This window comes from Nestor notabilis, unplaced genomic scaffold (assembly GCF_000696875.1).
Source record: "Nestor notabilis isolate BGI_N333 unplaced genomic scaffold, ASM69687v1 scaffold17143, whole genome shotgun sequence".
Classification (NCBI taxonomy): Eukaryota; Metazoa; Chordata; class Aves; order Psittaciformes; family Psittacidae; genus Nestor; species Nestor notabilis.
In genome coordinates, this window is record NW_009920812.1 from 12857 (window position 1) to 26867 (window position 14011).

A 14011-nucleotide genomic window follows, 5' to 3' on the forward strand; every position below is an offset into this window, starting at 1 on the left:
GTAGGTGACCAGTGGAATTCTTATGTATGCATTTTCATATAGGTAATTTAAAGTGTGGATGCCAAATTCCCATCCTTACATGACCTGTCAACTCAAATACAATGTATCACTACTAAAAGGAGTGAGTGATTAATCACCCTTGTTTCATCACAGGATTTCATCACATTTTTGGAAAAATATTCATTATGAAGTAATTCTAAACACCACTTTCATAAAAGGCAAACAAACACACATGGCACAATTCCTTCCTATTCTGTTAAGCAATCGTGTTCATTGATACCTCAAAGTTGGCAGATACCCTCAAGAACTCAAATTCTATGGAGGTTTTTTTCTAGAGCTTTCCCAGGCCTGTCAATATAACCTAATCAATGGGAGCAGGAGCATAAGATGTTCTGTTTCTAAGCCTGACCTTGCCACTGACATACAGCATAACCTTGAGAAAGTAGTTTCCTTGTATTTCTCCTATAACGCTTTGATTTTGTGCATTTAGACTCTAAGCAATGCATCCTGATTTGTGGTAGCACCCAGTTCAGTAAATGCCTGCATAATACAGTCAGAAGATTGCAGAGCAGCTCAAAAGCAAGAGATGTTTTCAACCAGTCCCAGGGCTGCTGCTAGTCTAATGCATGCCCACCTCCCCAAAACTCACACTTAGATGAAGGCAGTATGGAAAATGTTCTGCTCTCTGTATCAAGACACCCTGCCGAAGATCCCGTTAATTATTTTCAGGGGTTTTTTTACCTCCCTGAGGTGCCATTCTATTAGAGAGCACGTAATTACAGCCTGAGGAACACTGCCACTTCGTATTAGGTACACGGGGAATTCCTCAGAACATTTAAGGGGTGGGTTATACTTTACAAAATAGCCTAAATCTGAAGCTGCAGAAGCCACGCTTTCACAAGTGCTCAGCTGGAGCTCTGCTGCATGCCTCTGACTCAACAGGATCTTACCTCACAGCAATGAGACCCCTTATAATTAAGCTCTGCCATTTTCAGTAGTAGAAAGAAAGAAAGAGACAGGTATTATATTAGGCCAAAGCACAATTAAAAAGGAAGGTGGCAAATGGATACTCAAATATCTTTGTGCTTCAATAGTTTAATATAAAAATAAGAACAAGAAACCCACAATGGATCATCAGGTATAGGTAGTTTGTGTGAGAAATGCAACAGAATGTTGCTATTGCTGCTTTTTACAGATAGGCAGTTCTATTGGAATTGCTGTGCTTCTGCAGGCCCTGCTCCATTATTAGCTGCACGTTTAGAACAGTAAATAAAACACGTTTGTCTATCTTTGGCTCACTTCCTGAAACATGTATCTATGACCTTCCTAGCTGTGTTGCAGAAGAAAAAAAGCTCCTTAGTTTTAATATACAAAATTAACTTTTGTTCACTCTGCAATCATTATGTTGATGCAACTTCTGTCTTATAAAGGCTGTTAACTAATCAGTGATGTTAATTTAATTCCAGCATAAACAGCCTGCTGTAATCATTCTGCATTTCCTTCAAACTTTAAAAACCAAAACTCCACAAGAAAGTGTCACTGCATGTCTCTTTCAAGTTTAACAAGCCAAACTATGCACAACATTCCAGCAGCATTTTTGTTCACTGTTTGCAGAAGATTAGGGAATTGAAGCAAGACTTCTTAATCTCAAGCTGCTGCATTGTGATACTACACACAAGACAAATTTAACTGACCAGGAAAGAGAAGTGAGCTTGCAGTATACTGAAGAGGGAAAAAAAAGAACCAGGAAACAGAACTTCATGTGGTTTTTAAAAGGGTCATCCTCGTTCCTTTGGGCTGCTAAAATCATCCTCCATATCTCAGCTCTGCATTGGGAGTAAATGAAGCTCTTTTACCTCCTGCAGGTCATTGTAACTTGGAACCATCCTGCCACATTCAAAAGCAGAAAGGTTCAAAGGCTGCCACTGAGGCTCAGGGCTCAGAAAACCTCCAGTCTGTCCTGAGAACTGCTACCTAGATGGAAAGCTGCCTTTGGCATCTTTGGCTTTGTACTGATTGGGGCCTAAAAGGCTGAAGCAAAGACATTCTACTCCCTGCTTACAAAATACAGAGTAAAAAAAAAAAAAAAAAAAAAATCTGCTTAGGCACCAAATCCTCAATTCTTGTGTCTGAGCAGCTGCCATTGGGATGTTATAGTTTGACGAGACATAGCATCTTGTCAGAAAGGAAGTACAGCACTGCAGCAAGCTGACCATGGTGAGAAGGAGAAGCATGACAGTTCAGCCCACGCCGTCTTAGGCTGAACTAGAAAGCTCTTCTGAGCTGCAGTAGCATGGGACATGGCAGAGCAAAGCCAGAAGTCAAGTTCAAATCCCTGCTTGGCCGTTCAGAGAAGGATTCCCAAATATCACACTTGTCAGTGTTGTTATATACCACACTGGCCTACATTTTCACTTACCTCTGACTGTTGTCCCAGTGAAAGATTAAACGGACAGTAGCAGCATGTCCCCAGCTTTCTCCTGAGTGACACAAAATGACAGGCCATTTTATTTATGCTCCTATAACAGCATCATTATCAGTAAACTGAACTGAAATTAGACCAGTCTCCCCAAAAAAACTCCATGATTAAACATATATACACCTTTTTTGCAGTAATGAATCACATATGTTTTGTATGTGCAAGGATTTCACAACTAGTTTACCAAGTACACTAAGACAAGGAATAATCTCTGTACTCACAATGTGTTTTATAGAAAGCTTGATGCAGTACTTCCATATTTGTAGAAAGATTTTCTATATAACTAATAAAGGACAGGTACTAGACAAGTCTTGAAAACAGAGATAGCATTAAGAAAAGATTTTTCTAATTACTACTGAAAGAGCCTAGTTGAGTATGTCTAAATCCTACTTCAAAATTGTGATACTCTGCCCCTCAGGAATAATTATGAGCAAACATCACTCCCTTTGGGATACCAGCTTTGGGAGAAAAGTCAATGATTATTAAAGTATTAAGGGCCCCTGAAGCAGTCTTCTGCTTCTGACAGCAAAATGCAAACGAACACAATCAAATGCATGGTGGAAAGTAAGAAGGAAGTTTGGATTGCTACCCTATGTCAGGGGGAACAGTCCTACTGTTTCAGTTCACACCTGACCACGAGCTCAGACAATTTATAGACAGTTTTATTGGGTGTTTTCCTCTGTTTATTCCTGGGGACAGTCAGTAGTCCAAAGACGGATTGCATTTAAACCAGTCATTTTGGTTCAGTGCTGCAAACCTCTCTTCTTCACCTCCACACAGCCCTGTAACTTCTGAATCACTTGCTGGTCTCCATCATGTCACCAGCCCCACATGCCCCATGTGCTCTGGTGTTCATTACAGCACAGAGAAGACAAAAAATATGATTCAGCAGTAATGAAGACCTTGACCCTGTAAGCACCTTGCTAGACCTTGCTCCATTGTATCTAAGTTGAGATTGAAGATTTTGGTCATCAGATATGGTTCTGAGTCAGAGATCAAAACACATTTTACATGGGTACAAATTCCACACTAGAATGTTTCCAACTGTATGGAGTATGAAAGAAAAATGCTACTGTAAAATGAGATATTTCTGAGTTAAACTGGCTGCAGATTTATATTTGACCTCCTTTCTAAATATATCCAGTAGAAATGTCTAGGAACACCCAGCTTAGCTATTACTACTGGGAAAGAAAGCTATCCTCTTCATAAAGCTCTTGACTTAATACCTTGCAGCATCTGTGCCTTTTTTTTTCCCCATAATTAAGAAGTTCCCTTCTGCCAAGAAGCTGAATAAGAGTTTAGAGATTAGTGCTCTTGTGAAATCTTAGGAAAGGCTGTTTAGGATGAGGGGAGTATCTCTTAACCTAAATATTTTAACAACTGGTACAAAGTTTCATTTTTGCAGAGTACATACAACTCAATACTATGTGGTTACTACACACACATTCTAGTGAGAATCACAATCAGTTTATGGTCAGTGTGAGGTTATGTCGAATTAAATGTTTGTAAAAGAAAATATGCACAAGACAATACATGTTATCTTTGAATTATAACCTACTCTGAATGTCTTCACATTCTTTACTATCCCTATGACTCCATAAACACAACACCTCTCAAACAACGCTGGCTACTGAAAAAAAAAAAAAGACAGAATCTATTAACTTTAATTGAGTTTGTAGCCAGAAAGGCTGCCAAAAATAATACATCAGAGAGCAAGAGGCAAAACCGACAAGGGTCAGACACTGGAAGCTAGGTCTATTTCAGCATGCACTGCTCAAAATTCCACATTCTTCACATTCTCGAAGAAGACAGTCTGTATTTGTTCATTTTATCTTACATCTCTGCCAAATGGTTCAATGCTTGTACAGACACTGAGAACATCTTTACCTTTGTACTGCCCCCTTCTCTTTCCCCTCTGAAACAAGGGAATCATTACTTAGTCCACAGAAACTGAAGCTGTGGACAGAGGATTTGTTGCCCTTTAAGTGTATCATAAAATAATACAAAGTTACGACCTGAAAGATTTAAACACTGAGCTTTTTCTTAATGTGTCAAAATCTCTACTTGAGAAGAACTGTTCTATTTTCCCCTGTGACTGCAGCAGAAGAATCTGTATGAGGTACTCTGCTCATTACAGGGTAAAATTGAGCAGCCTGTAAAAAACACTTAAACTTGCTCTAGACAGGCTGTAGTTGAGGATCCCACACAGACCTTCCCTCTATGCCATAATTGTACAGATGAATGGGTAGGGAGTTCCAGCTATGCAGCAAATATGAAACGACTTTGCAAATAATTAATGGAACATGCTCAAGTGTAATGGCAAAATAAGCAACTTAAACTGTTTTGGAAAAGCAGTGAATGGTTCTCAGGGAATTGAAGAAATTGCAGCATAGTTTGAAGTGTGCAACCATTAAGCTGTGTTCTTCTGTTAGTGCTTTGACCTGTTCATCACCACATTCCTGCGAGAGGTTTACTGCTCCCAGGTCCATCCCTGCGTTTTCTGTACGATACTCACCAGCCAATTTCAGTCTAAATTACTTGATTTATCAGAGGTTTACTTATTATTTAAATAGCTCAAGTTTAACTGGGCCACTTTTGGCAGAAATGGCTTAGGAGACAATCAATAAACAGCTCAGCCAGCATATAGGATGCGGCAGTGACCTCAAGCGGGGATAGTGGCCTCCTTAGCTGACACAGCCACAGCTAGGATAGAGGTAACAGTCTAGATCCTCAGGGGAAGGCTGCAATACATAAACTGCACTTCTAGAAACCTACTTACTCAGAGCTCTTAGTACCTAGTGCTTCCCCATAAAGGGTGATTCAGTCACCTTAAGGAATGCAGATAGATCTGATAGCAGCCTTAGTATTAACATTCTTGGTTTTTAAAAAGGAAAAAAAAATATGCAACGACACTCTCAACCTGTGAGTTTCTGCAATCTGAAAATGTCATGACTTTTAAAAATATTTGTAATCCCTTTTAAAAAATCTAACCAGGATTCTAATCTGCACACCATGTTTGAGTTTAGAATAAAGTTTGATTGCTGATTATACTCACAAGGCAGCCATAGATAAGTACTACTGCAGAGTTCCACAATACTAGCCTGAAACCCATTTGGAACTACCTTCACCAGGGATTCTGCTACACTGCAGAAATTCAGCAAGCAATTTCATTTTCTTTGTACACGATGCCAAAAGAAACAAAGTCATATATTTGAAGATTAACTCAGTTTTCAACTCAGAAGCTAAACGCCTACCTAAAGCAGGTACCAATGTGGACTGGCTCTGTCCAATCCTTGTTGTCATTTGGTTTGTCAGAACTACCTAAAAGAGGAAACAGAATCACACAAACAAAATCTCCAGAAAATAAGCATACTGGTGGGAGGGAAGAGAGGCATTTTTGAAAGACCTTTTAACAATAAAGTAGTTACTCAGGTGAAGATCCATGTTAGCAAGAAGAAACTGTAAAGGTGCCTCATCTTCTCAATAGCCAAAACAAAATAACAGAACCCTGCAAAATGTATTTTCCATTTGCATGGAAGGTAGGTTTCTTTCATTCAAGACTTTAAAGAAACCTAAATTTCTCCCTCACCAAGGGATGCAAACTGTATATTCCACTGTATTTGTACTAAATACTGTTTGGATGTGTATTCAGGTGCACATGACTTGCACCAGCCCTCTGTAAAGAGACAGCTTTCAGTCATTGGCATAAATGAATTTGGTGCTGCTGCTCAAAACATGGATAAGCCTAGTGATTAACAGAATTTCTGTGCCTTGTCTTCTAAAAATGCGCAAGTGGGTACAATACAAAGCAGAATGAAAAGTGAACAGACAGAGCGGGGGAGTGTTTTCGCAGCACAAATCACTTGTAGGAGGTTCACAGACAGTCTAGGTTAGATCCCTGGTAGAAGTGGGGGTGGGTGAGACAGAAAAGAGCCAGGAATATTAATTGCAAAGTTCATTAAAAATGAACAATAAAAAATTGTACCTATCTTAAACCTTAGGGGTTTTCATTGTTTCACACGCTTGTACGATTCTTACTTGAACAGTTTAAGTGTGCTAGAGCAAGGAACTCCAGTGAGCACAGAGGGCACACACCAAAACATTGCCATAGCTGACAGCCTCAAGACATATATTGTGTATTTTAGAGAAGTAACTCATCATATGTGGATGATAACAACCCCAAACAGGCTCCCTGTTTCACGGGAGCTGGAGAAGGGCTGCTCTGGACATCCTAGCGCAACCCACCGAGTTCAGCTTTAGAAACTAAACTAACTTCCTACCATACTAGAGCGTTCAGTCTGCCCAGCTTTGCTGCCCAAGGAGCAATCTCTGGCATGCAGCTGAATTTAGACTGCTTGTAAGGTACATGGAACTAGCTCAAAAACTAACAGGAGGGCCACTCAGAGCTAAATAATTTCCGAAGCTCTGTGTTTGATCACTTCTGTAGCAAGTGTTTATTCGGCAAGTGCTTGTACTAAACTGCTCACTTGTTCAGTAGACAGAAGTGACATACGTTTCCCTTGACCAAAGAAAAACAGACTGCACAATGACAACTGCTCTTGTTGAAGGTCACCAGGTACCAAATTTATGAGTGAAAGCACTCAGTAAACTGGAGGCTGTGCAAAATCAAGCAGTCATAAAACATTCACTTCCCTTGGTACCCACACCAGCAGGAAGAAGCTCCATATTTCATTTCAGGATGACAGAGAGGGTATGCTTTCAGCAGCAAGCCTCATTGCTTCACCAGGGTGGCATGTAGAGCTGTGCTCCTTCCCTTCCTGTAGCTATTAGAGGAAGCACAAGGGGAGGCTTATTTTTAGCAGTGAGGAACAAAAGCCATGTGCACCAGAGAGTTGTGGGTGACAAGGTTGCAAGTCACCTGTAAAGAGTTCCAGGCACAAGCACCATTTTGAGATGGTTTAAGGCCCAATTCCTGAACAATGCTTTTCCATACTGTAAGGGACTTGCCAAAACAACTTCTGGAACAGATGTAGCTTCTGAGTGCCATCTGCTGGCTACGGGGCTGCAGATTTGCTGGCCTCCATCTTGGCGTAAATGACGTAGAAACAATGAAGGAAGTTGTGAGTTTCCATGGATGCCAGAAGAGCAAACCAAACCAGTAGATAAAGTGCTTTTCCTCTCTAAGAACAGTTCCTCCACTAAGACTGTAGTTTATCTTTAAACAAAGAGTGGACAGTTATGTTGGAACTGCCAAATACTCTGATGTGGTTTAATGTGTGTGCTTTGTAGGTAAAATGTCACCAAAGTGATTCCTTGTCCAACCAAATCCTTAAAAAGATTATGTGAAACAGCATGACAGATTGATATGCTACCATTTAATTAAGATCCACAGGATGATTTTAATGCACATTTTACTTTTTCTGGCAAGTCTAGGAATTTTCCACCCAAATAGTTTTGCCTTTCCCCCCCCATCTATATTTACTAATCAAATGGGCAGACGCAGGTGGAGAGGGCATTCTTGCAGTTTTATTTTGCCATTTCCAGCAAATCACATTTGCTTAATTCTTTGTAATATGTTTATTCCAAAGTAGCATCTTTTGTGATTTAAACCTGCCCCAGACTTACCGCTGACTTATGATCATTTGCTATGGTGATCAGCTGCTGCGCCAGACCATTCAAAAGCCTTGTGCGAAGTGAGAGGTCCTCAAAGTCATGGCGAAAAGGAAATGCAATTCCATCAACTACCACCAGTCGGACCTAAATGTGGAAGAAAAGGAGAACTACCATTATTATCCTACAAGCAAATGACAAAAAGCAGCAAGACCTCTTTTTAAGTGCAGTGGTATAGTATAAATATTGTATAAGGTGATGACAATCTTACTTCATACTCATAACAGCGTAACACCTATTGTCTCTAGACATATACTGGGGACAATCAGCACTCCATGAGAATGCAGGGTAAAGAGCTCCAAGCTTTGAACACACCAACACACTTGCTAAATGCAGTACTGTGTTATTCATAGATACAAGCTCAGACCATAGCTGCACTAGCTTAAACAAAACGCTGCACTAAGCTCTCCCATTAGTTAACACAGCACAGAGCTGTTTCCAGTTCCAGAGCTCGCTCACTTACAGCTGATTTCTCTGCAGCAGCCATACAGAATACAAAATAACAAAGCTGGACCTAAAGCCTTGCAGAAGAGGAGCTGGATTAAAACGTGTTAAACATCGGGGTTGTAGTCTGATCAACTCTCCATGAACATTATTTCACCTTCTCCCTCAAAAAATAAATTCTAACCACAATTAGAACACATACTGTTGGTAGTCACTGTTAAGATAACTCATCTGATTCTATGTCAGTGATCTATCTTAGAAACATGGAGTTTACTGATGCATAAAGATATTCCAGACACTGTGCAATGGAGCTGAGTATCCATCTTGCCTGAAGATGTTTGCTTTGCTGAATTATTTCTTTTGTAGCAATCATTAGCTGAAGCTCCAGCACAATGCTGCTGCTGGCTCATCACCCTCAAGACACTATATAAACATTAGTCAGGGACTTTAATTTATTCTAACTTCATTTGTTGTGGCTGTTCTGATGACCCAGGTTTGTCTGAAATACAGAAGGGAAATGGATGGTCTTACAGCATCTGCATGTTCAGATGTCACTCAAATCCTAGGTATCTACAAGTCCTTGCATTAATGCACAACATAACAAATTGGAAACAACACAAGAAAACGGATTGTCTCTGTTATAGATTTAACTTAGTACTGGGAAGTCACTTTGTGATTGGAATATACAAACCTGCAGCAAACATCTCTGTGAATGGCCCTCAGCCTCCAAATGAAAAAAAAAATATAAAAAGAATACTCATTTGGAGAAAATGTTTTAATAGTCAGAATTAAAAGAAGATACTCTTCCATTTTCTTATTTTTCCTCCTTCCTGCAAATTCTTTTCTATGAGCCTATACATCTTCCTCATGCATAATTTTTATACTTTAAGAACAATTGGTTTAACAGTATAAACATGACTTGTGCTAGAAGGGAACGTATACATACATATAACTTGCCTATCAGATTAATATGTCCAGGTAGGATGCAATTTAGTTTATTTTCTTGCAGTTGTACTTCCTATAAAATAGCAAACAAGTAGACTTAAAGTATTCTAATGTAGGCTGTATAGAGAAAGCTTTGTAACAAATGCCTTCACCATGCCAGTTTGTCTCTACCAGACCTTAGTATTAGATTAGATTTAGAATTAGACTTAGGATTAGATTTATTATGAAAAGAATATTTGCTAACATAGCCTTTTTCATATTATTGGCCTTTCTCATATTCTTAACAAGATCTCAAACTAATTTCTATTTCCAAATGACACTCTACAACTAGGTCTCTCTAAAAAATACCTAAAACCTGTAGATTTCTGTGGTCCCAGTCTCAGCTCCAGGCCTGCACAGAGGGATCAGGCTAATTTTGATGAGAGCTGGACTGCAATGAGCAATCTGTCAAGTCACTTATAGCCTGTCCAAGGAATCACCAGAAGGTCTTACGGTTCTCCTGCAACCTTCAGTAGTATTTCAGGCTCCAGGCCAAGCAGAGATAATCAGCACAGATGGTACCAGAGAAATGCAGCCCAATGCAACTGTGCTAATGAAGCCATGTACTTTCCACAAGAGCAAACACAACAGGGCACCGTTAGTACCTGGCAGAGAAAGGGAAATACCAGACTACACTAAGCAAAAGAAAGACTCCCATCTGTGCTTTCAAGAACATAACAGCTTCCAAAACCTGAAATTATATACAAAAGACAATCTAACTAAACAACACTAATTTGTGCTGCATTAGAATGGGGTACACATCATCTTCCCCAAATCCTGTTAGAGATCTGCTATGTAGAACCTAGAAATCTGGAAGGGAGGTGGTAAAAATCTGCCTTACAACAGCATCTCATTAAAACACTAGGAACTAGGAAACTTTTTGGCTGTAGTCCACCCAAGAGTCAAGCTGCAGGCTCTGGCTGCTTGCAGCAACAGAAGTATGGGAAAGAAGAGTCATTTTCTGTATGCCAGGATGGTACAGGATGCCTCTGGTCCTCAGTGATCTTCTAGGACAAAAACGAGTGGCACTAAACCTTTCTGATCCCCCTGCAACATGGTCATCACACATACACCTGGCTCAGAGACTCTTCTGTAAAGCAGTTTTATCATGATTCAGAAATCAGTGCTCATAGAAACAAAACAAGAGGCAACACACGTCCAGTATCCTCACTTCAAAGCAGACATTCAGAATGATGGCAGCAGTAGTAGCAAAAGCAAATTGCTTTCAGAATAATTGGGATGGGAATGACAAAGCAAATAAGCAGCCAAGCTTACATTTGTACTCTGCCATCATCCAATACGTTACTGCCAAGCTGACAAGGTACCAAGGCGTTACTCATGTTACTCTTACTATAACAGATGAATAACCTTGAAAATCCTTAGTGTGAAGATGAGTCGTATCTTCCCCTAAGTCTGCAATAATTCTTACCTTTGAGTGCTCCGAAAGGAAGTCTGGGAGGAGGTAGACCTGTGCAAGAAGCTCTATGTAGTCACAGCAACGGAAGTAATATATGTGAGAAAGGATACTTTCAACAGAGAAAGTCTCCAAAGCTTTTAGATGATCTGAGAACAGATAAACAGATGAGTAAATGAGTCAGAAGTCTGTACTAGCATATTGCTACTTTCATCATTCTACCAAACTATGCCCTCCACATATAGCAACAGCAGAGCCCCCGGAAACAGAAACAGTCAAGGTACAGAGTGTGGGAAACATACCTTCCATCTGGCTTGAAAGTCAAGAAGGTGGTGAGCAGATGCTATCTCAGCATTTGCACACAGATACACCGGAGCCTCCAAGGGAGTGCTCCAAAAATGAAAAATCTACTTCTGAAAAAAGAACTTTTCCAGTAAATCATTTTCAAGCCAGACCACCACCAGAGGACAACACTGACTATTAATTATCTGTTGTTTTGTGTAAAGGTAGTAGCTCATTTAATATGGTGTCCATTCACCTCAGTTGAAACAGAAGTTTGCTGCATAAAATACTCCTCTTAAGAGTAACACAGAAGTTATGTCAGTATCCCCAACACAGTGATGAGTTCTAGAACTCTAGAACTACTTTTCATTGAATGCAGCTTGGCTATATTGACCTCATGATGGAGGTGAACTCCAGATACAGTTTTACAGTATGGGGCTTCAGCAGCAACACTGCCTTAAGAAACTGTCGTTCCTCTTCCCTTACCCTAGCTGCAATTCCTGTCCCTGCACTACAGTGCATTATCCCTCAGTTCTGCTGACAGAATTGTGTTTTGCTGTAAATTCATTTACTAAAGTGCTAAAAAAAAAAAAAAAAAATAGAGGGGCAAAACTCCCCCCCAAACCATCATGTAGAAGAAGAATTATTCTTAGTGGATCAGCTCAGTCTGCAGCATGGCTCCACATGATTATGCTGTTGGGGTATGATGCTTTATTTCAGGTAGAAATAAGGCTGGCAGCAAGAACTTCTGGAGCCAGTACTGCTGCTGAAATGGTAGAACTGCAGCCCAGGAGACACTTGTCTCACTCCGATCCCAGTCTAAGAGGCAGAAAGAAATGACTTAGCAACGTACCTTCTTCTTGATGAGCTTTGGCGATAAGGTGGCAATGCTGCACACATGCAGCTGCAATATCCACTACTCTGTCTACTATAAAACTTCCTTCGGTATCAATGAACACCGCTTCTCCAGCTACACCTCCAAAGCATTCTGGGATCTGTACGTCTACCGCCAACTGCATACTGCCATGGGAAACAGAAAAAGCAGATAAATATCCACATCATAAAATTCTCTAGTCCAAACTCCTGAAGTGACATTTATGCTAAGGAATATATGGAGCAGGAAGTACTGCAGCCATTATCATTATTGTATTTATAATGCTGTAGAAAAATCAGAGACTGACAAGAAGAAAATGAACTCTCTTAATAATTAAATTAAAGAAACCCAAAAGTAATCTAAAAATGAAATACCATAGCTGTGTTTTCCCAACACCGGGCGCTCCACAGACCTCAGTGATTTTGGTTAGCTGCACACCGCCTCCCAGAATATTGTCCAGTGCTGAACAAAAGGTGATGATGAAGCCCTGAGCTTGCTCTTCTTCCAGAAGTTCCAGCGCTGTGCACTTTCGGGAGGCACCTGATCCTGCAGCAGCCCTTGCTACGTCCCCATGACATTCCTTCCTCACAACCTGTAACACTTCCAGGGCCTCTTCCTTGGAGATTCCAATTTCTAGAAAAGTCAAAAGCATGAAACGCTACCTTATTTTTATAAATAGTGATTTATTGAAAGTACAAGGACATAATTCAACTTGTTTGACAGAATGTGAACGTTCTGCAGTGTAACACAAAATATTAATCCTTTTAGTACAACGATGCACGCAGCTTGCCAGCATCTCTGGAACCAATTATATGATTTTCAAAAAAGCTCAGCAGTGATGCCCTGTGTTCAGAATTCAGGCACCAGTAAGCTGTCTGCAAATAGAAAAAATAATCAAAACTGCTGTTCATAGATGTGAATGAGATCTGACAGAGCAATTCACCTATTCTGCAGGGAATGTGCTATCATATTCATTTAATTTCAAGCAAATAAGGTCCTGGAAAAGAAGTCAGGCTGCAGACTAGTGACAGGGACAGCTACTGATCGTGCTCTGAATTCTTGGGGTATTCCAGGGCTGAATACCTAATGCATCACTTCTAGATTTGAAACACCCCCCAGTAACAAAGATGAGATACCTGCAAAGATCTCTGTGTGTCTGGCTTTATGCACACGTACCTGCCAGGCTCTAGCTACTTCACTTTGATCTTCAAGGCAAAACTATTACCACATCTTATTATAGATAATAAAATTACCGATAATCATAATCATTACACGCTTCTTAGGAATTATATTTTTGCTTCTTGAGAAAAGTAACTGACTGCATAGCTTAAAGAAGAGCAATGAGAGAGAATCCTCTGTTTTTTCCCCTTTCTGCATCTCTTTGACACCCATCACTCAGTGCAAGAAGAATCTTTTATCAGAATATATATTTTTTTTGTTTTGTCTGTTTCTCTGCTCAGGCAAACCTGAAAGCCAGGGAACGTTTAACTCTGTCCATTCCTCCAGGCTCACTGACGTCTCAGTGAGGCTTCTCAGGGGAGCTTCCCGGAGCCGAGCCATGGCCCTTCCATACGAATCAAGCACCTCACCTGCCTGAGCTGCTCTGTGTACACTAACCACATAGGATCATGGAATGGTTTCGGCTGGAATGGACCCAAAGCTCATCCAGTCTCAACCCCCTGCCACGGACAGGGACACCTTCCACTAGAGCAGGTTGCTCCAAGCCCTAGAGCAGGTCCCTCCAAGCCTCTGTGTCCAGCCTGGCCTTGAACACTGCCAGGGATGGGGCACACTGCGGTAAAGTTAAACCTACCGATACCCAACCTGTGCCAGTCAGCTACAGCGGAAAGGGAAGGGCTGCGGAAGACCTGCCCGAAAGGGACGGGCGGGAAGCGGCGGGGAA

The 14011-nt window shown here is 40.7% G+C and overlaps 1 protein-coding gene across 1 annotated transcript in view; it reads right to left on the reverse strand.

Annotated features, from left to right (window-relative positions):
• Nucleotides 1-13668, reverse strand: part of RAD51C (RAD51 paralog C) — a 17647-nt gene extending 3979 nt beyond the window's left edge. The window contains exons 1-7 of the mRNA XM_010010862.1: nucleotides 13575-13668; nucleotides 12483-12741; nucleotides 12088-12254; nucleotides 10968-11101; nucleotides 8066-8197; nucleotides 5734-5800; nucleotides 2420-2480 (exon numbers count right to left, since the gene is read on the reverse strand). Of these exons, the coding sequence (XP_010009164.1) occupies nucleotides 2420-2480; nucleotides 5734-5800; nucleotides 8066-8197; nucleotides 10968-11101; nucleotides 12088-12254; nucleotides 12483-12741; nucleotides 13575-13668 (914 nt within the window). The remainder of the gene's footprint in view (nucleotides 1-2419; nucleotides 2481-5733; nucleotides 5801-8065; nucleotides 8198-10967; nucleotides 11102-12087; nucleotides 12255-12482; nucleotides 12742-13574) is intronic.
• Between the last annotated feature and the right edge of the window lie 343 nt (nucleotides 13669-14011).